Below are 25,836 nucleotides of genomic sequence, written 5' to 3' on the forward strand. Positions count from 1 at the left end.
TTCCATAAGCTTATTCTTTTTACAGAATAACGCTTCTTATGGTTTTGCTTCTTGTGTGCTTTGAAGATTCTCTTCACTTCTTTATACCTGCAAAACACTTAAACCATATAGAACTTGCAGTTCTTGTTAGTAAATGTGTGGGAGCTTTACCCAGCAACTGATAGATTAATCAAATCATTTATCATTTATCTTCTCCCCCTTTTTGTCATAACATCAAAAAGAATATTTCAAAAGATTCAGATGTATAAAACGACAAATAAAATCACTGGAATGTAAAAACAAAGAAACTTTTCATTGATAATCAAAAGATATTACAAAAGGTTCTTATGATAAGATACGCACAGTTACATATGGTCGGCGTCCCTTCAACTGCACGCGCGCTTATCCATGAACAGTAAAGACAGGTTTACCATCTAAGATAAAACGTTACAGCTGTTTTGCTTTAAAAGAGGTTCTGAATCAACTTAGACAATGAAACGTTAGTAATAACCGAATCATAATTTCTAAAAGATTTTAATCAGAACTTCTGATTAAAAAATAATCCACTTTCATTTCAGAAGATACTCATACATAAGAACTTCTCATCTTCTCATTCTGGGCATAAATCCATACTGATGTTCTTCAGAATGAACTTAAACCTTTCTTCAGCCAGGGGTTTTGTAAAGATATCAGCCCATTGATGGTCTGTATCCACAAAGTTTAAAGATAGAACACCCTTCTGAACATAGTCCCTTATGAAATGATGTTTAATCTCAATATGTTTAGCTTTTGAATGAAGAATAGGATTCTTAGATAAACATATAGCAGAAGTATTATCACAGAATATAGGAATGTTACTCTCATATATCTGATAATCTTCTAGCTGACTCTTCATCCAGAGCATCTGTGTACTGCAACCAGCAGCAGCGACATATTCTGCTTCTGTTGTTGATAGAGCAATAGTTGCTTGCTTCTTGCTATACCAGGAGATCAAATGACTTCCAAGAAATTGGCAACTTCCTGAAGTACTCTTTCTTTCAATTCTGTCTCCAGCATAGTCAGCATCGCAGAATCCTAGTAAGTTGTATTCTTTAGATTTTCTGTAAACTAAGTCAACATTAGTAGTACCTTTCAGATACCTTAGAATTCTCTTAACAGCAGTTAAATGAGATTCTCTAGGATCTGATTGGAATCTAGCACACAAACAAACACTGAACAGAATGTCAGGTCTAGAAGCAGTCAAATATAGAAGAGATCCAATCATACCTCTGTATAACTTCTGATCTACCTTCTTACTTACCTCATCCTTACCTAGGATGCATGTTGGATGCATAGGAGTTTTGGCTTCTTTGCAGTCTAGAAGATTAAACTTCTTCAGAAGTTCCTTCACATACTTGGTTTGGTGAACATACGTTCCTTCTGATGTTTGATTTATTTGTATTCCAAGGAAATACTTGAGTTCTCCCATCATGCTCATTTCAAACTCAGCCTGCATAGACTCAGCAAACTCCTTTCCAAGTGTAGCATTAGATGTTCCAAAAATAATATCATCTACATATATTTGACAAATTAAAATATCCCTTTTAAAGGTTTAACAAAAGAGAGTAGTGTCCACTTTTCCTCTAGTGAAACCATTATCCAGAAGGAAAGAACTTAAGCGTTCATACCAAGCTCTGGGAGCTTGTTTCAATCCATACAACGATTTCTTTAGTTTAAAAACATGATTAGGAGACATGGAGTCTTCAAAACCAGGAGGTTGATGGACATAAACTTCTTCATCTATATAACCATTTAAGAAGGCACTCTTAACATCCATCTGATAGAGAGTGATGTTATGTTGAGTGGCAAATGAAATTAATAGACGAATAGATTCTAACCTGGCCACTGGTGCAAAGGTTTCTGTATAGTCAATCCCTTCTTGCTGACTGTAACCCTGAGCCACCAGTCTGGCTTTGTTCCTTACCACTTCACCTTTCTCACTGAGCTTATTTCTGAAGACCCATTTTGTACCGATTATATTGAATCCATCTGGTCTAGGAACAAGATCCCAAACATCATTCCTTGTAAACTGATTCAGTTCTTCTTGCATAGCAATTATCCAGTCTGGATCTTCTAGAGCATAATCAACAGAAGTTGGCTCGATCAAAGATACAAGACCTAATTGACAGTCTGCATTGTTCTTAAGGAATGCTCTTGTTCTGATTGGATCATCCTTCTTTCCAAGAATGACATCTTCTGAATGACCAGAGATGAGTCTGGATGATCTTCTGACAGATGGTTCTTCAAAAATGCTTAGATTCTCCAGAGAAGCTGATACTTGATCTTCAGATTCTTTGCTTCTGAGAAGCTCTGCTTCTGATGCGTTGCTTCTTGGCTCAACAACTTCTGATACATCAATATCACAATCTGCAAAATTATCAAACTGCTTTGATTTTTCAGAACCAAGCTTATCATCAAACCTGATATTGATTGATTCTTCTACAATCAATGTTTCAGTATTGTATACTCTGTAGCCTTTTGAGCGTTCAGAATATCCAAGAAGGAAACATTTTTGTGCTTTGGAATCAAACTTACCAAGATGATCTTTAGTGTTCAGAATAAAGCATACACATCCAAAAGGATGGAAATATGAAATGTTGGGCTTTATATTCTTCCACAATTCATAAGGAGTCTTATTTAGAATAGGTCTGATAGAGATTCTATTCTGAATATAGCATGCAGTGTTTATTGCTTTTCCCCAGAAATGCTTAGCCATATTGGTTTCATTGATCATGGTTCTGGCCATTTCTTGCAGAGTCCTATTCTTTCGTTCTACAACTCCATTTTGCTGTGGAGTTCTAGGACAAGAGAAATCATGGGCAATACCATTTTCTTTGAAGAACTCTTCAAAGAATTTGTTCTCAAATTCACCACCATGATCACTTCTAACCTTTATGATTTTACACTCTTTTTCAGATTGAATCTGAATGCAGAAATCAAAGAACACTGAATGAGACTCATCCTTGTGTTTCAAGAATTTTACCCATGTCCAGCGGCTATAATCATCTACGATGACTAATCCATATTTCTTCCCTCTGACAGATGCTGTTTTGACTGGGCCAAACAGATCAATGTGCAAGAGTTCTAATGGCCTTGAGGTAGAAACAACATTCTTGGACTTGAATGCAGGTTTGGAGAACTTGCCCTTCTGACATGCTTCACAAAGAGCATCTGATTTGAATTTCAGATTAGGGAGTCCTCTGACAAGATCCAGTTTGTTAATCTGAGAAATCTTTCTCAAACTAGCATGACCTAATCTTCTGTGCCAGACCCACTGCTCTTCAGAAACAGACATAAGACAAGTCACCTTCTGACTCATAAGATCTTGCAGATCTGTCTTATAAATGTTTTTCTTCCTCTTGCCGGTAAATAGGATTGAGCCATCCTTCTGATTTACAGCCTTACAAGACTTTTGATTAAAGATTATATCATAACCATTGTCACTCAATTGACTGATAGATAAGAGGTTATGTGTTAATCCTTCTACAAGAAGTACATTTGAAATGGAAGGAGAGTTACCAGACTTTATAGTTCCAGAGCCAATTATCTTGCCCTTCTGATCTCCTCCAAACTTGACTTCTCCTCCAGACTTAAGCACCAGGTCTTGGAACATAGACCTTCTTCCTGTCATGTGTCGTGAGCATCCAGAGTCCAGGTACCACGACATGTTGTGCTTTGTCCTTTTTGCAGCCAAGGATATCTGCAATAGGAATAATCTTATCCTTAGGTACCCACATTTTCTTGGGTCCTTTCTTGTTAGATTTTCTCAAGTTCTGATTGAATTTGGGTTTAACATTGTAAGCAATAGGAGGAACAGCATGATAATTCTTAATGTGAGTTTCATGATATTTCCTAGGTTGTGTCACATGCTTCTTAGTGTGTGTAATGTGAAAACTTTGAGCATGTGAAGTGTGCCTAATATCATGTGAGTGGCCATACTTGAACTGATCATACAATGGCTTGTATGTGATTTTCATCTTATCAACAGGTTCAAGTTTGTATGGGGTTTCACCCTCAAAACCAATGCCGACTCTTTTGTTTCCAGACACAGCATATATCATAGAAGCTAGCTGACTTCTGCCAATACTTCTAGATAAGAACTTCCTGAAACTTAAATCATATTCTTTCAGAATATGGTTTAGACTAGGAGTGGATTTTTCTGAATCAGAAGGAGATCCAACATTATTGGATAATTTTAATAGTTTTTCTTTTAATTCAGAATTCTCCAACTCAAGCTTCTTTGTTTCAAATTCAAATAGCTTTTTCAGCTTTTTGTATTTGAGACTAATCTGAGACTTGAATTTCAGAAGTTCTGTTAGACTGGAAACTAACTCATCTCTAGTAAGTTCAGAAAATACCTCTTCAGAATCTGATTCTGATGTAGATTCTGATCCGTCATCTTCTGTCGCCATCAGCGCACAGTTAGCCTGCTCATCTTCAGAGTCTGAATCATCTTCTGACTCATCCCAGGTTGCCATAAGACCTTTCTTCTTATGAAACTTCTTCTTGGGATTTTCTTTCAGAAGTTTTGGACATTCATTCTTGAAGTGTCCAGGCTCATTGCATTCATAGCACATGACCTTCTTCTTGTCAAATCTTCTGTCATCAGAAGATTCTCCACGTTCAAATTTCTTTGAACTTCTGACGCCTCTGAACTTCCTTTGCTTGTTCTTCCAGAGTTGATTTAGCCTTCTGGAGATCAAGGACAGTTCATCTTCTTCTTCGGATTCTGATTCTTCAGGATCTTCTTCTCTAGCCTGAAAAGCGTTAGTGCATTTCTGGATATTGGATTTTAATGCAATAGACTTACCTTTCTTTTGAGGCTCGTTTGCATCCAGTTCAATTTCATGACTCCTCAGGGCACTGATCAGCTCTTCCAAAGAGACTTCATTTAGATTCTTCGCAATCTTAAATGCAGTCACCATAGGACCCCATCTTTTGGGTAAGCTTCTGATGATCTTCTTTACGTGATCAGCCTTGGTGTATCCCTTGTCAAGAACTCTCAATCCAGCAGTAAGAGTTTGAAATCTTGAAAACATCTTTTCAATGTCTTCATCATCCTCCATCTTGAAGGCTTCATATTTCTGGATTAGAGCAAGAGCTTTAGTCTCCTTGACTTGAGCATTTCCTTCATGAGTCATTTTCAAGGACTCATATATGTCATAGGCCGTTTCCCTGTTAGATATCTTCTCATACTCAGCATGAGAGATAGCATTCAGCAAAACAGTTCTGCATTTATGATGATTCCTGAAAAGCTTCTTCTGATCATCACTCATTTCTTGCCTTGTCAGCTTTACGCCACTGGCATTTACCGGATGTTTGTAACCATCCATCAGAAGATCCCATAGATCACCATCTAGACCAAGAAAGTAACTTTCCAGTTTATCTTTCCAGTATTCAAAGTTTTCACCATCAAATACCGGCGGTCTAGTATAACCATTGTTACCGTTGTGTTGCTCAGCAGAGCCAGATGTAGATGTAGACTTTGCAGTTTCATCATCCATCTTTTACTGAAGCGTTTTTCTCTTCCTGAATCTTTTCTAAACACGGTTAAGTGCTTGCACCTTAGAACCGGCGCTCTGATACCAATTGAAGGATAGAAAAACACTTAGAAAGGGGGGGGGGTTTGAATAAGTGTAGCTTTAAAAACTTGACCGATAAAAATAAATTGCACAGTTATTTTTATCCTGGTTCGTTGTTAACTAAACTACTCCAGTCCACCCCCGCAGAGATGATTTACCTCAACTGAGGATTTAATCCACTAATCGCACGGATTACAATGGTTCTCCACTTAGTCAGCAACCAAGTCTTCCAGAGTCTTCTGATCACACACTGATCACTCCAGGAACAACTGCTTAGATACCCTCTAAGACTTTCTAGAGTATTCTGATCCACACGATCACTCTAGTTACAACCTGCTTAGATAACCTCTAAGACTTCCTAGAGTATTCTGATCCACCCGATCACTCTAATTCCTTACAACTTAATGTAATCAATTCTAAGAGTATTACAATTGCTTCTTAAAAGCTATAATCACAAACTGTGATATTTCTCTTAACGTTTAAGCTTAATCTCACTAATATATTACAACAGCAATGTAGTGAGCTTTGATGAAGATGAAGATTCTGAGCTTTGAATAGAACAGAGTTTCAGCAAGTTAATATGAGTTGTTTTGTTCAGAATCGTTAACCTTGCTTCTCATCAGAACTTCATATATATAGGCGTTGGAGAAGATAACCGTTGAGTGCATTTAATGCTTTGCGTGTTCCGTACAGCATCGCATTTAATGTTATACGCTTTTGTCAACTACCTCGAGCCTTGTTCACGCTGTGTCTACTGACGTTGTCTTTAATAGCTTCTAACGTTCCTTTTGTCAGTCAGCGTAGCCTGCCACTTGTACTTCCTTCTGATCTGATGTTTGTGAATACAACGTTTGAATATCATCAGAGTCAAACAGCTTGGTGCAAAGCATCTTCTGATCTTCTGACCTTGAAGTGCTTCTGAGCGTGATACCATCAGAACTTCAGTGCTTCTGATCTCATGTTCTTCTGATGCTTCCATAGACCCATGTTCTGATTCTGCTTCGACCATCTTCTGATGTCTTGCCAGACCATGTTCTGATGTTGCATGCTGAACCCTTTGAGACAAAGCTTCTGAGCGCTGAATTATGCATACTCTTTATATATTTCCTGAAAAGGAAATTGCATTGGATTAGAGTACCATATTATCTTAAGCAAAATTCATATTATTGTTATCATCAAAACTAAGATAATTGATCAGAACAAATCTTGTTCTAACAATCTCCCCCTTTTTGATGATGACAAAAACATATATAAATGATATGAATTTGCGATCAGAAAGAGCAGATGGCAAACGACAAATTACACAGCTATAGCATAAGCATGTGAATATGTCTCCCCCTGAGATTAACGATCTCCCCCTGAGATAAATAATCTCCCCCTGAAATAAATACTCGAAGAACTTTAATAAAAGACTTCCCTGATTATTTCGGTAGAGACGATCACATAAGCTTCTGTCTTCAGAGAATTCATAGCTTCTGACTTCCGCTTCCATTGGACAGCTTCAGAACTTGAATTTCTTTAGATCCCTAGAACACTCATAGCTTCTGATTCCTGCTTCCATTTAGGACAGCTTCAGAACTTGAATTTCTTTGATCTTCAGAACATTCACAGCTTCTGATTTCTGCTTCCATCTAGGATAGCTTCAGAACTTGAATTTCTTTGATCTTCAGAACATTCACAGCTTCTGATTCCTGCTTCCATTTAGGACAGCTTCAGAACTTGAGTTTTCTGGATCTTTAGAACATTCACAGCTTCTGATTTCTGCTTCCCTCGGATAGCTTCAGAGCTTTGAATTTCTACCAACATCACTTCATGCTAGATTTGTATCAGAACATTGTTGAATGTACCAGAGCATCATCAGAGCATCTCTACATCCTGAAATGTTATAGAACAAAAACTAAACGACAAAAGTCAGCATGAACGAGTCAGAACATAAAATGTATATTAGAACACATGATATGTATCAGAGCCATATAGGCTAAAATAATGTATCAGAGCAAATAGAATTTTGTCAGAGCAAATAGACAAATATGGATCAAATTCTATTATCACTGCTTCTGATTCTGAAGCTTGACAGCACTCAGCTTGCTTCAGTTTCCATAAGCTTATTCTTTTTACAGAATAACGCTTCTTATGGTTTTGCTTCTTGTGTGCTTTGAAGATTCTCTTCACTTCTTTATACCTGCAAAACACTTAAACCATATAGAACTTGCAGTTCTTGTTAGTAAATGTGTGGGAGCTTTACCCAGCAACTGATAGATTAATCAAATCATTTATCATTTATCTTCTCCCCCTTTTTGTCATAACATCAAAAAGAATATTTCAAAAGATTCAGATGTATAAAACGACAAATAAAATCACTGGAATGTAAAAACAAAGAAACTTTTCATTGATAATCAAAAGATATTACAAAAGGTTCTTATGATAAGATACGCACAGTTACATATGGTCGGCGTCCCTTCAACTGCACGCGCGCTTATCCATGAACAGTAAAGACAGGTTTACCATCTAAGATAAAACGTTACAGCTGTTTTGCTTTAAAAGAGGTTCTGAATCAACTTAGACAATGAAACGTTAGTAATAACCGAATCATAATTTCTAAAAGATTTTAATCAGAACTTCTGATTAAAAAATAATCCACTTTCATTTCAGAAGATACTCATACATAAGAACTTCTCATCTTCTCATTCTGGGCATAAATCCATACTGATGTTCTTCAGAATGAACTTAAACCTTTCTTCAGCCAGGGGTTTTGTAAAGATATCAGCCCATTGATGGTCTGTATCCACAAAGTTTAAAGATAGAACACCTTCTGAACATAGTCCCTTATGAAATGATGTTTAATCTTAATATGTTTAGCTTTTGAATGAAGAATAGGATTCTTAGATAAACATATAGCAGAAGTATTATCACAGAATATAGGAATGTTACTCTCATATATCTGATAATCTTCTAGCTGACTCTTCATCCAGAGCATCTGTGTACTGCAACCAGCAGCAGCGACATATTCTGCTTCTGTTGTTGATAGAGCAATAGTTGCTTGCTTCTTGCTATACCAGGAGATCAAATGACTTCCAAGAAATTGGCAACTTCCTGAAGTACTCTTTCTTTCAATTCTGTCTCCAGCATAGTCAGCATCGCAGAATCCTACTAAGTTGTATTCTTTAGATTTTCTGTAAACTAAGCCAACATTAGTAGTACCTTTCAGATACCTTAGAATTCTCTTAACAGCAGTTAAATGAGATTCTCTAGGATCTGATTGGAATCTAGCACACAAACAAACACTGAACAGAATGTCAGGTCTAGAAGCAGTCAAATATAGAAGAGATCCAATCATACCTCTGTATAACTTCTGATCTACCTTCTTACTTACCTCATCCTTACCTAGGATGCATGTTGGATGCATAGGAGTTTTGGCTTCTTTGCAGTCTAGAAGATTAAACTTCTTCAGAAGTTCCTTCACATACTTGGTTTGGTGAACATACGTTCCTTCTGATGTTTGATTTATTTGTATTCCAAGGAAATACTTGAGTTCTCCCATCATGCTCATTTCAAACTCAGCCTGCATAGACTCAGCAAACTCCTTTCCAAGTGTAGCATTAGATGTTCCAAAAATAATATCATCTACATATATTTGACAAATTAAAATATCCCTTTTAAAGGTTTAACAAAAGAGAGTAGTGTCCACTTTTCCTCTAGTGAAACCATTATCCAGAAGGAAAGAACTTAAGCGTTCATACCAAGCTCTGGGAGCTTGTTTCAATCCATACAACGATTTCTTTAGTTTAAAAACATGATTAGGAGACATGGAGTCTTCAAAACCAGGAGGTTGATGGACATAAACTTCTTCATCTATATAACCATTTAAGAAGGCACTCTTAACATCCATCTGATAGAGAGTGATGTTATGTTGAGTGGCAAATGAAATTAATAGACGAATAGATTCTAACCTGGCCACTGGTGCAAAGGTTTCTGTATAGTCAATCCCTTCTTGCTGACTGTAACCCTGAGCCACCAGTCTGGCTTTGTTCCTTACCACTTCACCTTTCTCACTGAGCTTATTTCTGAAGACCCATTTTGTACCGATTATATTGAATCCATCTGGTCTAGGAACAAGATCCCAAACATCATTCCTTGTAAACTGATTCAGTTCTTCTTGCATAGCAATTATCCAGTCTGGATCTTCTAGAGCATAATCAACAGAAGTTGGCTCGATCAAAGATACAAGACCTAATTGACAGTCTGCATTGTTCTTAAGGAATGCTCTTGTTCTGATTGGATCATCCTTCTTTCCAAGAATGACATCTTCTGAATGACCAGAGATGAGTCTGGATGATCTTCTGACAGATGGTTCTTCAAAAATGCTTAGATTCTCCAGAGAAGCTGATACTTGATCTTCAGATTCTTTGCTTCTGAGAAGCTCTGCTTCTGATGCGTTGCTTCTTGGCTCAACAACTTCTGATACATCAATATCACAATCTGCAAAATTATCAAACTGCTTTGATTTTTCAGAACCAAGCTTATCATCAAACCTGATATTGATTGATTCTTCTACAATCAATGTTTCAGTATTGTATACTCTGTAGCCTTTTGAGCGTTCAGAATATCCAAGAAGGAAACATTTTTGTGCTTTGGAATCAAACTTACCAAGATGATCTTTAGTGTTCAGAATAAAGCATACACATCCAAAAGGATGGAAATATGAAATGTTGGGCTTTATATTCTTCCACAATTCATAAGGAGTCTTATTTAGAATAGGTCTGATAGAGATTCTATTCTGAATATAGCATGCAGTGTTTATTGCTTTTCCCCAGAAATGCTTAGCCATATTGGTTTCATTGATCATGGTTCTGGCCATTTCTTGCAGAGTCCTATTCTTTCGTTCTACAACTCCATTTTGCTGTGGAGTTCTAGGACAAGAGAAATCATGGGCAATACCATTTTCTTTGAAGAACTCTTCAAAGAATTTGTTCTCAAATTCACCACCATGATCACTTCTAACCTTTATGATTTTACACTCTTTTTCAGATTGAATCTGAATGCAGAAATCAAAGAACACTGAATGAGACTCATCCTTGTGTTTCAAGAATTTTACCCATGTCCAGCGGCTATAATCATCTACGATGACTAATCCATATTTCTTCCCTCTGACAGATGCTGTTTTGACTGGGCCAAACAGATCAATGTGCAAGAGTTCTAATGGCCTTGAGGTAGAAACAACATTCTTGGACTTGAATGCAGGTTTGGAGAACTTGCCCTTCTGACATGCTTCACAAAGAGCATCTGATTTGAATTTCAGATTAGGGAGTCCTCTGACAAGATCCAGTTTGTTAATCTGAGAAATCTTTCTCAAACTAGCATGACCTAATCTTCTGTGCCAGACCCACTGCTCTTCAGAAACAGACATAAGACAAGTCACCTTCTGACTCATAAGATCTTGCAGATCTGTCTTATAAATGTTTTTCTTCCTCTTGCCGGTAAATAGGATTGAGCCATCCTTCTGATTTACAGCCTTGCAAGACTTTTGATTAAAGATTATATCATAACCATTGTCACTCAATTGACTGATAGATAAGAGGTTATGTGTTAATCCTTCTACAAGAAGTACATTTGAAATGGAAGGAGAGTTACCAGACTTTATAGTTCCAGAGCCAATTATCTTGCCCTTCTGATCTCCTCCAAACTTGACTTCTCCTCCAGACTTAAGCACCAGGTCTTGGAACATAGACCTTCTTCCTGTCATGTGTCGTGAGCATCCAGAGTCCAGGTACCACGACATGTTGTGCTTTGTCCTTTTTGCAGCCAAGGATATCTGCAATAGGAATAATCTTATCCTTAGGTACCCACATTTTCTTGGGTCCTTTCTTGTTAGATTTTCTCAAGTTCTGATTGAATTTGGGTTTAACATTGTAAGCAATAGGAGGAACAGCATGATAATTCTTAATGTGAGTTTCATGATATTTCCTAGGTTGTGTCACATGCTTCTTAGTGTGTGTAATGTGAAAACTTTGAGCATGTGAAGTGTGCCTAATATCATGTGAGTGGCCATACTTGAACTGATCATACAATGGCTTGTATGTGATTTTCATCTTATCAACAGGTTCAAGTTTGTATGGGGTTTCACCCTCAAAACCAATGCCGACTCTTTTGTTTCCAGACACAGCATATATCATAGAAGCTAGCTGACTTCTGCCAATACTTCTAGATAAGAACTTCCTGAAACTTAAATCATATTCTTTCAGAATATGGTTTAGACTAGGAGTGGATTTTTCTGAATCAGAAGGAGATCCAACATTATTGGATAATTTTAATAGTTTTTCTTTTAATTCAGAATTCTCCAACTCAAGCTTCTTTGTTTCAAATTCAAATAGCTTTTTCAGCTTTTTGTATTTGAGACTAATCTGAGACTTGAATTTCAGAAGTTCTGTTAGACTGGAAACTAACTCATCTCTAGTAAGTTCAGAAAATACCTCTTCAGAATCTGATTCTGATGTAGATTCTGATCCGTCATCTTCTGTCGCCATCAGCGCACAGTTAGCCTGCTCATCTTCAGAGTCTGAATCATCTTCTGACTCATCCCAGGTTGCCATAAGACCTTTCTTCTTATGAAACTTCTTCTTGGGATTTTCTTTCAGAAGTTTTGGACATTCATTCTTGAAGTGTCCAGGCTCATTGCATTCATAGCACATGACCTTCTTCTTGTCAAATCTTCTGTCATCAGAAGATTCTCCACGTTCAAATTTCTTTGAACTTCTGACGCCTCTGAACTTCCTTTGCTTGTTCTTCCAGAGTTGATTTAGCCTTCTGGAGATCAAGGACAGTTCATCTTCTTCTTCGGATTCTGATTCTTCAGGATCTTCTTCTCTAGCCTGAAAAGCGTTAGTGCATTTCTGGATATTGGATTTTAATGCAATAGACTTACCTTTCTTTTGAGGCTCGTTTGCATCCAGTTCAATTTCATGACTCCTCAGGGCACTGATCAGCTCTTCCAAAGAGACTTCATTTAGATTCTTCGCAATCTTAAATGCAGTCACCATAGGACCCCATCTTTTGGGTAAGCTTCTGATGATCTTCTTTACGTGATCAGCCTTGGTGTATCCCTTGTCAAGAACTCTCAATCCAGCAGTAAGAGTTTGAAATCTTGAAAACATCTTTTCAATGTCTTCATCATCCTCCATCTTGAAGGCTTCATATTTCTGGATTAGAGCAAGAGCTTTAGTCTCCTTGACTTGAGCATTTCCTTCATGAGTCATTTTCAAGGACTCATATATGTCATAGGCCGTTTCCCTGTTAGATATCTTCTCATACTCAGCATGAGAGATAGCATTCAGCAAAACAGTTCTGCATTTATGATGATTCCTGAAAAGCTTCTTCTGATCATCACTCATTTCTTGCCTTGTCAGCTTTACGCCACTGGCATTTACCGGATGTTTGTAACCATCCATCAGAAGATCCCATAGATCACCATCTAGACCAAGAAAGTAACTTTCCAGTTTATCTTTCCAGTATTCAAAGTTTTCACCATCAAATACCGGCGGTCTAGTATAACCATTGTTACCGTTGTGTTGCTCAGCAGAGCCAGATGTAGATGTAGACTTTGCAGTTTCATCATCCATCTTTTACTGAAGCGTTTTTCTCTTTCTGAATCTTTTCTAAACACGGTTAAGTGCTTGCACCTTAGAACCGGCGCTCTGATACCAATTGAAGGATAGAAAAACACTTAGAAAGGGGGGGTTTGAATAAGTGTAGCTTTAAAAACTTGACCGATAAAAATAAATTGCACAGTTATTTTTATCCTGGTTCGTTGTTAACTAAACTACTCCAGTCCACCCCCGCAGAGATGATTTACCTCAACTAAGGATTTAATCCACTAATCGCACGGATTACAATGGTTCTCCACTTAGTCAGCAACCAAGTCTTCCAGAGTCTTCTGATCACACACTGATCACTCCAGGAACAACTGCTTAGATACCCTCTAAGACTTTCTAGAGTATTCTGATCCACACGATCACTCTAGTTACAAACTGCTTAGATAACCTCTAAGACTTCCTAGAGTATTCTGATCCACACGATCACTCTAGTTCCTTACAACTTAATGTAATCAATTCTAAGAGTATTACAATTGCTTCTTAAAAGCTATAATCACAAACTGTGATATTTCTCTTAACGTTTAAGCTTAATCTCACTAATATATTACAACAGCAATGTAGTGAGCTTTGATGAAGATGAAGATTCTGAGCTTTGAATAGAACAGAGTTTCAGCAAGTTAATATGAGTTGTTTTGTTCAGAATCGTTAACCTTGCTTCTCATCAGAACTTCATATATATAGGCGTTGGAGAAGATGACCGTTGAGTGCATTTAATGCTTTGCGTGTTCCGTACAGCATCGCATTTAATGTTATACGCTTTTGTCAACTACCTCGAGCCTTGTTCACGCTGTGTCTACTGACGTTGCCTTTAATAGCTTCTAACGTTCCTTTTGTCAGTCAGCGTAGCCTGCCACTTGTACTTCCTTCTGATCTGATGTTTGTGAATACAACGTTTGAATATCATCAGAGTCAAACAGCTTGGTGCAAAGCATCTTCTGATCTTCTGACCTTGAAGTGCTTCTGAGCGTGATACCATCAGAACTTCAGTGCTTCTGATCTCATGTTCTTCTGATGCTTCCATAGACCCATGTTCTGATTCTGCTTCGACCATCTTCTGATGTCTTGCCAGACCATGTTCTGATGTTGCATGCTGAACCCTTTGAAACAAAGCTTCTGAGCGCTGAATTATGCATACTCTTTATATATTTCCTGAAAAGGAAATTGCATTGGATTAGAGTACCATATTATCTTAAGCAAAATTCATATTATTGTTATCATCAAAACTAAGATAATTGATCAGAACAAATCTTGTTCTAACACATAGATCTAGCTTTGGATCGAGGATGATCTATTCGTGGAATTTTGTGGGAATCAAAAGTCAATTCCCACAGACGACACCATTGTTTAATTATGGAGCTAAAGTTGATGTTGATCAATGATGGAGGACCCTGAATAGATGATGTTGATCTCTGATGCGGTCACACGGGGTGGACATGCAAGATTAACACTTCATTGCGAAGTCAGTTCAGAGTCCAAGATGAGTATAGTGAAAAACGAAGATCAATAAAGTGTACCTTAAACTTTACGTGTGTTAACTTTATACATTGGAGTATTTTGATTAGAGATACACTTGGTTAGGCATTTGCTTTGGCCCATAACAAATATATAAGAGATTATTAAAAAAAATCAATACAAATATTTTAACATTAATGTAATTAAATAGGCTATACATAGAAAAACATAGTTTTTATACTTGTAAAAAGTTTTTTTAAAAAAAACTCTGAGGGTGTTGAAAGCAGGCCTTCTTATAATAATATTATATGAGGAATGGAAATTCACTACCAAGTATCTTAGTTCTAGGACCTTGGAGCTTCTCCCTAATCCGAACATCATCAACACTGAGGCATATCCTCATACATACATGCTCCCCCGAAAATCCTACCAACGAGCCTCTAAAAGACTGGAGTAGCTTTAGATCCACCTTCAAACCTTCTAACCCATTCTTAGTAAAGGACATCAGTCAATGTGACGGGTTCCACCAGGACTCTGTTGACATTCCAACTCTGCATTTGTAAGCTAATCACCATGGGATAATTTTCATGAGGTATGACTCTTTTTGCATCTCTATTAGAAAACTAACTTCTGGCGAGGCAACTGTTATTTTTGCGGTATGCATTATTTGGAAGACATATTCTCTTTCTTGACAATCATATTTAGAGCTTGTGTTTCTTTGTCATAGTAGTGTTTTTCTTCACGACACTGAATCCTTCTAGGTTGAGGTATTCTCTGGTGGTTTTCCCTTATTTTCAGTGCTATTCTTTTCGAACTTTATGAGCTACCTCATATATCTCTGCAGGCCTCCCTCCTGGATTAGCTTCTCAATATCTCGATTCAGACGGTGTCAATCGTCTGTGTGGTGACCACATATCATGTGATACTTGCACCCCCTTCTCTAACTCGCTCCCTATCATATCTCCTTTGAGGGAAAGAGATTCGGGAATGACCTTTGAGTGATAGACGTCTTGGAAGATTCGTTCGCTCCTCGTGTTTAGTGGGGTGAAATTCTCTTATGGCCTCCTAATGGACTTGAATACATCTTTTTCTCAAATTAGTATCACATTTTGGTTCCTTCACTAGTCGAATGTTTCCGATTTTCTACCACTTCAATCTCTTATATACCATGTTGTCTTTTTGGCATTGCTCTCTTCCCCTTTGATATAACATTGTGCTATCTCCATGACCTCTTCCATTGAGGTTGTCGACTTCTAGACCAAGAACTTATTGATATGCATGGCCTTAAGGCCATTTTGAAAAGCTTAGACGGATATCTCTTGGTTTGAATTGGCGACCTTGATGATCTCGTCATTGAATCTGGCCAAGTATTCGCGCAAGGACTCAAAATAGCTTTGGAGAAAATTGAATACACTCACTATGGAAACGTTTCTACGCTTGCTAGCCGAGAAATGGTGAAACATATATGTTGTTAGATCCCGGTAACTCGACACTGAGAACCACGAGAGGCTCATATACCACTTAAGGGTGGATTCATTCAACGTCTCTATCATCAATTTGCACTTCAATTAGTCATCCATCCCGATAATAACCATCTTGTCGTCAAATGATACTAGGGATGATGGTTTGAAATTTTTGGGGATAAGGGCGTCTGAAATCTCTACCACAAGTGGTTAGGGATTTATGAACTCCTCTTTCGCATTCAATTATGGTTCTACGTGTTGCAGTTGTTGTAGGTCATGGACACTTTCCTTCAATGCTTCCTTTTGGCGACACAACTTATCAATAACAACTAGCATTTCCACTATGACAGTACAATCATTGTTGTTGTTGATACTAGTAGAAACCCTTGTCATTGTGAGATGAGATGCTATTGTTGTTGCGATTGGTTTTGTGTGGCACATTACTGGACCCCGTAGTGAACATCAAATGTACTCTTAAAGATATACCAATGATAATCTTACGAGCGAGGGCCATTAAAGTTGTAGTTGAATGCTCTAGTAAATTGTCTATATCTTTCTCCTTGTACTCATTCGTGCGATCTCTTAATAATGATTGAAAATTAGATTTAATTGCCAAATCTTATACCATAATGCTTTCAATCAGTCATAAATGTGTTATTCATTTCATCTCAATTAAATATTGTCTCTATATTAATATTGGCCCGACGATCATCTTAGTCAATCAACTTTCTCAATCCGGCTTTATTTTGCTAGACAAGTTATCATTATGGAGGGACTCTAGTAGATTTGAGATAGAACCGAGCCCACTCAAGGTGACCCGATCCAAAAAATAAAACACGTACAAGTTGTTAAAGCGAATAATCACTACTCAAAATTTCTCATTGATCACAATTATTTTTTATAGAAAATTGTTAGAGTTATGATAGTTTTTAAAGTTTAAATTATGAACCTTTGTGATTAGTAATCCTTTCACGCACCCCTCAATTCACCAACAAAACCGCCTTCTTGTTACATTGAACTAAAGACATAGTTATGTCTCATGATTGTTAAAGTTGAATCAGTCCATATCTTGTTTCTGAATAGACATGTAATCTATATTGACTTTTAACATGACTATTATTTCTTACATCTCACACACAACCGGACAACCCTAATATACTTGAGTCAAATAAAAAAACTTAATTCATCAATCATGTGATTTAGGAGAAATAAATTATTTCTACATTTTTTATATTCCTCAGCAAAAGTTATCATAAACACAATAACTACTTATAAGATCATCATACCCCATAAAATATTTGATAGATTAAAATTCACAACTTTCTGTAGTATTTATAAACTTTCGGTCAAAATGCTACTTATTACAATGACCACCAAAATAACTTACAATACTAAATAATTAATTCAAATATATCTTTTGATCCTTTAAATAAAATATTTACAGTAAGTTTCTTAGTTATTTATTTATTCTACAAATTAGTCAATTTAATTTAATCTATAAAGGTTAACATCAACAACACTTTAAACACGGTTGTTATTAAAAAAGAGAATTTCTTCGCCCACCTCCCAACCTTCTTGGCCACCTCCGGTGAATTTACCACAATACCCCTTGTTTCGGAAGTTCATTTCTGAAACTGTACTTTTTTTCTTGAAAAAGGTGTTTTCGGAAATGAACTTCCGAAAACGTGTTTTTTTTAATATAAAATATTGATTTCGGAGATGCATCTCCGAAATAAAGTCACTTTTCAGAAAATGTGGTGTTTCGGAAGTTCATCTCCGAGTGCACCCCCCTTGGAGGAATTCGGAAATGCACTTCCGAAAATAGGTCTGGACAGAAGAAAATGAACAATTCGCTTTATTTAATCGGGTGAAAATTACAACGATAATATTACATAAAATTAAAGTTACATATTGTTAAACACGGGTAGGTGGGGATGAGAGAGTGGTGGGGAGAAAAAAAGGCTTCCAAATTTCAAAAGGTTTATTTATTATTTTAATAAAAATACGTACAACTGAAAGTAACAAATGACAGAGGAGGTGTAACCGGAGCCGAAACATATGACGGAGGAGGTGGATGTCCGGAGGAAGAAGACCCGGAGGTACGTCCACCGCGAGACAAAGGAGCCAATCAATGTAAGCTATAATTTATCATTATCATCAGGGGACGTCATTACAAAAAATTGGAAAAAAAATCTTATTATTTTTAATCTTGATTTTTTAGAAATGACCTCCCCAGATGATAATCATAAACTATAGCTTACATTGATTGACTACTTTGTCTCGTGGTGGACGTATCTCCAGTTCTACTTCCTCCAGACATCCACCTCATCCGTCATATGTTCCGACCCCGGTTACCACTTCCAAAAACTAACATGATAAATCCAATACAAATACACTGTGCGATACAATCCGAAATCAGAACAAAACAAAACAAAAACATGTTATTCTGCCCGACGAGCGTTACAAAATACACATCAAACAAAAAAACACGTTATTCTTCCCGACGAGCGAACTCCTCCGAATGAAGATAATTATACCAATCCTCATCCCACTCAGTCTCAGAACCATCAGCGTTGATCACGACTCTCACGCCTGAAGACTGAGCTTGAGCATCCGGGCCCCGGGCCCCCTGGGAACGAGAAGTAGAGCCGGTCGAAACCTTCTTCTTCTCCTTCACCTCCTTCACCTCCTTCACCTCTTTCACCTCTTTCTTTGAAGAATCCTTTCTTCCCTTAGCGCCCTCTCTAGAAGACATGTTCCTGTAAACAATTGAAATCGATTAATATGCGAGACAAAATAAAAAACAAAAAAATTTGAACTTCTGATATATTTCGGAAGTTCATTTCCGAAAACTGGGATGGAGGTGTTTTCGGAAATGAACTTCCGAAACACCCCTGCGATGCAATTTCCTGCAACTTCCATGGCAGACCCCTAAATCAACCTTCAAACCAAATCAAAATGCTTCTAAACAACCTAAATACTACTAACAACCTAGCCATATATCATTTATGCAATTAAAACCCTATATAACATGCATTTGAATAATAGATCTAAAAATTTCAAAACTTACAAAGTGTTAGGATTGAGGGCTTTTGAATGTTGTTTAGCAGTGTGATTGGAGCCTTGATGCAGCTTTGGAATTCTGTTTGCACAAATTTTCGCCTCTGCCACTTTTTGTTTTGATTTAGGGTAAATGATTGGGGGAGGGGGAGTGTTTTGATAAATCTGTAGAAATCGCAGTATTTCGGAAGTGAACTTCCGAAATAATTGTTTCGGAAATGAACTTCCGAAGTAAGTCAATTTTAAAAAAAAAACACTCCGAAGCAGAGGTAATTTTGGTTTTTCGCAGGAGGTGACCACCCATAGGGAGGTGGGTAAAGAAATTTTCTTTAAAAAAAGTGATTTATTTGATATTTGAACTATGTAACCTAAATAACGTGTCTATCCCATTATATATGAATATATAAAGATCACGTCATATAAAACTCTTTCTACATCCGTCGAGACTAACAACCAACCAATTTGATTATATTGGCAATGGGAGAAATGACAAAGAAACCAACCAACCAATTTCAATTATCGGTATATAAATAAATAAACGATTAACAATGCTATCCTACCAAAAGTCCCAAATAGCATTTGTTTATACACATGAACTTGGACCTCTTTTGCCACCATTTTCCTCTCTCCTCAATAACAAATTAACATTCCCAAGTTTTGACTATTTAATTAATCATGATTCGCAAATCAACCCAACTTTTTAATCTCAAGTCTGAACACCATGAACTTTTACCTACCTTTTTCAATTATTTAAATGACTAATTAGATCTGAATCAAAAGCTCTCCCCACCATTAGGACTATGCTAATTAATTAATCGTAAAAATCTTCAAGTATCTTAATCATTTAAAATTGAATAGAACCAAACACAACGCGATACAAAGGAGGCAGTTATTATTTGGTACTAACAGTTAACAACATTGACAGGTTGGTTTAAATAAAATAAAAATATAGATACGTGGCAAGGGATCTGAATCCAGACTAGTGTAAACAATAATAAAATGCACCTTTACAAAATTATACGTTTACAATAAAATGCACCTTTACAAAATTATACAATCAAATAATAGTCCAAATGCCATGAGATCCACAGAAAGTGGAAAATGGCTACGTGTCAAATTAGTGGCTGCAGTTAACGTGTGGAAAATTTGCTGTGTTTTATGAAGTCTAGTGTAGGGTGCAATATAAACCGACAAAGGCCCACATGGGCCCATAAAGGCCAACAAAAGGTTTATAATGGGCATACTGTGGGTCCCGCACTTTTGCTAAGACTCATCCTATGATCCAGCGAAATCCGAATATTTCATTGATAGGCCATTTATATGACGACACGTGTAGATTTTAAACCACCGTTATGGTACCGCTTTGTTGCATGCGATAAGGTAAGGCTATCTTGTGTTGATTGGGTGATTTCATCCACGTGTTGTCCACGTTGGATTTCCCTTTTTTGTTGCGCACTTTACGTCCTTTCGTCATTGTCGGGTTTGCCCGCTTCATATTTACAGGGTTCGGGTCGGGTTGATACCAAAAAAATCTATAAATCATTTCTAGTAGTAGCTTCTCTTCTAAAATATCTGTTTCCCAGCCGAATCAATCCAACCCGACCCGTTATAAATGGGGGGTAGCCACACAGTGCCAGAGATGGCACAAGACAAAATGGAACTGAGAAAGCTACAAAACTCGCCATCAAGCGTGTGAAGCTCTCAACCATACACTGGCCAAGAGGAAAAAAAAAAAAAAACCACAACCCAAACTATAGAAGGAATTTCAAGAGCCACTCCAATTCTATACTACAAAAAGTTTCACTTTATTTTAATTTATTTTCATTTGAAAACAATTATTAGAGGCAAATTCTGGAAGAGTGGAGAGTTTGGTGGGTCATATTATATACTCCTATTCATATCAAATTGTGAGGTAATCAGATAAATTGTTCTTTCTTAGTGCTCATTGTTATATAGTTTTTGCTCCATGATGTTGATGCTTTCATACCTATATTCAATTAATAGCAAATTCATCTAAGTGGGTCAACTCAATTTGTTAGCAATAACACCCTACAAAAGTGTTTGCTTTTTGCTTCCTTGTTTCATGCTAATTCTACATAATCAATACTCATCTTACTGCTTTCTTGGTTGGTTTTCCGTGTAGCTTTGTGAGTCCTAATACATACATAAGCTTAACCAACTTACACAATTTTTAAGTGTTTTAATTTTTTTGCTTCAATGAATTAGAAGTTTTTAAGTCATAGCAGATATAAGCTGTTACTTCATACTTTCTTTGTGACTAATGTAACTTCCTTTTTTTTTTAGTCTTTTGTTTGAAATTCAGATCCCCATTGTGTTAGTTCTGTTGTCATGGTTTTAAATTGTGGCCGCGGCTGTAATTTAAAATCATGATTTTTTTTGTATATGATGAATTTTTATTGTTTATGTTTTTCAATTTATGTTGATGTTTTGTTACCATAATACTAAATATGGTGTTTGTTTTGGTTCAATCACAGTTAGCTTTGTGGAACAACTTTTTCTATTTGCTGGGAAAGGATTTCATTGGATAAAAGCAAGTTTCTTTGCATTGGTTTGCTTGTGTTTTGAATTGGGATTTTTCTATCAAGAGAGTTTAATGGTTTTCTGAAGGATTTGGTTTTGAGGAATAGTAGGAACTCAAGTTTATAACAAGGAGGTTCCGAAAAAACAAGAGTTTGTTTAGTCATGTCTGCGACATTATTAAGAGTTGCTTCTTCCCCTAGCTTAGAGGTATCCAATTCGACTGGTTTACATGATTCTTTTGGGGTTGTGAAGCTCGTAGATTCGTCAAGGTTCTTGTGTAGGGACTTTGTGTCAGTTAGAGCAAAAAAGAGTGATTTGAAAAAGAGATGGAAGTTTTGTTCTTTGAGTACAGATATGAAGTATGCATGTGTTGGTCAGTCTGGTTTAGAGAGTGCTAGTAACTCTCCTTTATTAACGAATGTGCTCGCAAGTACAGCAGTAGGAGAAGTAGCCGTTTCGTCTGAGCAGAAGGTCTATGATGTGGTGCTGAAGCAGGCATCTTTGGTTAAGAGGAAGCTGAGCTCTACCGGGGAACTTGAGGTGAAACCTGAAATTGTTTTGCCTGGGAATTCGAGCTTGTTGAGTGAAGCCTATGATCGCTGTGGAGAAATTTGTGCAGAATATGCTAAAACGTTTTACTTGGGTTAGCTTTCTATTATCTTTCCTTCAAGTGAGGATGTTAACTTTAGATTTAGTTCTTTGGGTTTTATGACATGATTTGAGTCCAATTTATTTACATGGAGTTTTATCTCTCAGGGACTCTTCTAATGACTTCCGAAAGGCGAAGAGCTATCTGGGCGATATATGGTGAGTAATTATGCTCGTTTCGTCTGGATATCTTTCTCTGTATCTGTAGCCAATTGTAATTTTCGTTATGATTTTGATAATTATCAAACTGTTTTTGAATTGAGAAGCATCTAACACAAATGTTAAATGGATAAAAAAAATTTAGGCCTTTTTTTGCAAAAGGAACTGCAAACTTGAAAATCTTTTCTTTCCATTGATATTTAAAATGACTTATATACATGGAGTTTTGAATGAGTACTCTAAAATTCAGAAATCAGTGTCTGATATCACTGCCTTTTCAGTATGGTGTAGGAGGACAGATGAACTTGTTGATGGCCCTAATGCATCGCATATAACAGCAGCTGCTATGGATAGGTGGGAATCAAGATTGGAAGAGCTTTTCCAAGGGCGTCCGTTTGATATGCTTGATGCTGCTTTATCAGATACAGTTGCCAAATTTCCTGTTGATATCCAGGTATTGATAAGTTTTGTTCACCAAACTAGATATCGACATGAAAACCATTGTTAATGTTGTTTTTAAAAACATGCTCTATGATGAAAAATATGGATTATTAGTAATTAGTCTTTGATGAACCTGACTTCAACTTTCTAAACTCTACTGTTACTGCAATAATCATCTATGATTCATGAATGACTTTATGAGACCGGGCTGAAAAACCTGTAATATTAAGTCCTAAATAGAATCCTTTTTCTCAAATCAAAGTTCTTTATAGAATTATTTTTTTAAAATGATTATTAGATATGTGTTAATCTTTTGTTTGTATTGATGCAGCCATTTAAAGATATGATAGAAGGAATGAGAATGGATTTAAAGAAATCAAGATACAAAACCTTTGATGAACTATATCTTTACTGTTACTATGTTGCTGGAACTGTTGGTTTAATGAGTGTTCCAGTCATGGGAATTTCAACGCATTCGCAAGCCACAACTGAGAGTGTGTACAATGCTGCCTTGGCCTTAGGAATTGCAAATCAGCTAACCAACATACTCAGAGATGTTGGAGAGGAGTAAGTTCAGAACTATCAATGTTTATATTCAATTCGTATCATAAATTTTATGAAAAAATAAATACTTTTAGACTGTGAAGTTTGTTATGTATACAAAATAGAGTACTTTAAATCAATACGCAAGTTGCACTGTGATATTGGATCTCTAACAGATGAAAACAATGACCCTGCATTTCATTTTGGATTCAGCATTCTTATGACATGTTTAATTTTCCAACAGTGCAGGGAGAGGAAGAGTGTATCTACCACAAGAGGAGTTGGCTCTGGCAGGGCTTTCAGATGACGATATATTTGCTGGTAAGGTGACGGACAAGTGGAGGAGTTTCATGAAGAGCCAAATCAAAAGAGCAAGAATGTTTTTTGACGAGGCGGAAAAAGGAGTGATGGAGCTTAATGAAGCTAGCAGATGGCCGGTAAGAAACTCAATCAGATATCATTATCCAAAACCTTCTTAACGGCTGAAATTTTATTGTTTTACGATATATATGATACTAGTAGCCATTTTACAACTGTCTCCAAGAGAGTTTTAACTCCATTCCTTGAGATTATCATGTCAAACTCTTACCGTTAACTGACATTTTAGTATCTGACAGAAAGAGTGATGTGGATGTTGTAGGTGTGGGCGGCATTGCTATTGTATAGGCAGATATTGGACGAAATAGAAGCTAATGATTACAACAATTTTACTAAGAGAGCTTATGTGAGCAAAACCAAGAAGTTTCTTTCTTTACCACTTGCATATGCTAGATCTATGGTTCCTCCAGCAAGAAAGGTATCTCATGAAATGAAGGCATAGATCCTGTAGTTATTTTAGAAAAATGGAAATGACAAACACAGAAAGGGGTAACACAATTTGTATATGATGAAATAAGACTTGTACTCATTATCCATTACCACTAATTGTAGTCAATATTGGTGTTTGCAATTTTGCTTTTGTTTTCTTATGTGTTTCACGTATAAAAATAGTTGTCTATTGGTCATTCTCTCAGAGATTTGAATGGTGGAGGTAATGAAAATAGTGGAACTTTAAAAATTTGATTAGCTTTGTTCTCAAAAATAACCATCATCATATATTCTCTTATGACTTCTTTATTGTCTAGCTGAGTGAGAATGTGAAATTCTTCATTAACAATTTCTTCCACCACTAGCCTTAAAGAAAGTCTGGACTCTTTTCACTTTGAGGGTTTCACCATATCATAGCCTAAAGTCTGCAATTTATTGGCATTGTTGGAGTTAAATATTGATAGAGTTATAATAATATTTATTTATTTATATTTAAATTTATTACTTATTATTTTGTGTAGTTTCTAGAAATTTCTTACTTAAGATTGTGACACTTGGATACACAACAACTAATAATAGCAACAACCAAACTTTATCTCATTTAGTAAGGTCAGTTAGATGGATCAACTTGCGTCATAATGTTCTATTTATAAATATGTTTTATTCAAATTGTTAATTTTGAGATCTTTCTTAATAACTTGTCTTATGCGCTTTCTAGGTCTTCCTCTCCCTCTAATTATTTGATTTATCTCCACTTGTCTCCTTACAACAGAATCTATCGTTATTTTCTCTACATGTTTAAACCATCCAATCCTATTTTCCACCATTTTATCTATTATAGGTGATGCCCCAACACTCTAATATTTTCATTTCTAATCCTATATTGTCTAGTCTTACCATAATTGATTGTGCCACTCAGATGGCTAAGATATACTTAAAGTAATATTTAAGAATAATGTTTCGTTTGAGAACCAAAAATGAATGCTCAAGCTCCGTGAAGGAACTATAAATAATGAAAGTTGGATAACTGTTGATCTTGAACGGTGACTCTGATCTCCTTTACAACGACGCATGATAGATCTGCATGGTTATCACTCAAAAGCGCAAGTTAGTTCAAGATTCAAGATGAGTATAGTGAAATTGAAGATTGGAGATTGTGTACCTTCTCATAACATGTGAACTATTTTTATATATTGGATCGAGTAGAGCGGGCTTGAGATGGATTGAGCCTTGGTCAATTTGGGCTTTGGCTAGTCTAGAACAGTTGCCCCAAAACTTTGCTGGACACTATAGGAGCCGAAGGAAACCTTAAGAATCATTTATCAGCCTCTACGTCGTAGTCTAGTGTGAAATAGAATTGAATCACTTGGGATCAATTTTCTAAAGAAGTAATGTGGAACATGCACATTTGATGCGATCCCGTTGACAAAACGCTTCGTTACACATTACTGACACGTGCAGTGACGTGACCAA

The 25,836-nt window shown here is 36.6% G+C and overlaps 1 protein-coding gene across 1 annotated transcript; it reads left to right on the forward strand.

Annotated features, from left to right (window-relative positions):
- The first annotated feature begins 20,842 nt into the window (after positions 1–20,842).
- LOC131620912 (phytoene synthase 2, chloroplastic) lies at positions 20,843–24,524 on the forward strand. The gene is made up of 7 exons (XM_058892099.1): positions 20,843–21,136; positions 21,720–22,408; positions 22,522–22,572; positions 22,854–23,026; positions 23,345–23,580; positions 23,801–23,993; positions 24,197–24,524. The coding sequence occupies exons 2-7, from the start codon at positions 21,928–21,930 to the stop codon at positions 24,374–24,376; spliced, it is 1,314 nt and encodes a 437-aa protein (XP_058748082.1). The 5' UTR covers positions 20,843–21,136; positions 21,720–21,927; the 3' UTR covers positions 24,377–24,524.
- The last annotated feature ends 1,312 nt before the right edge of the window (positions 24,525–25,836 follow it).

This window comes from Vicia villosa, linkage group LG7, assembly GCF_029867415.1.
Source record: "Vicia villosa cultivar HV-30 ecotype Madison, WI linkage group LG7, Vvil1.0, whole genome shotgun sequence".
NCBI lineage: Eukaryota > Viridiplantae > Streptophyta > Magnoliopsida > Fabales > Fabaceae > Vicia > Vicia villosa.

Bases quoted from the DNA above. Each gene is read 5' to 3' on its own strand.
- LOC131620912 (XM_058892099.1), top strand. From the start codon at position 21,928: ATGTCTGCGACATTATTAAGAGTTGCTTCTTCCCCTAGCTTAGAGGTA. The intron at 22,409-22,521 runs GTTAGCTTTCTA...TTTATCTCTCAG, and splicing joins TGCTAAAACGTTTTACTTGG to GGACTCTTCTAATGACTTCC. The intron at 22,573-22,853 runs GTGAGTAATTAT...CTGCCTTTTCAG, and splicing joins AGCTATCTGGGCGATATATG to TATGGTGTAGGAGGACAGAT.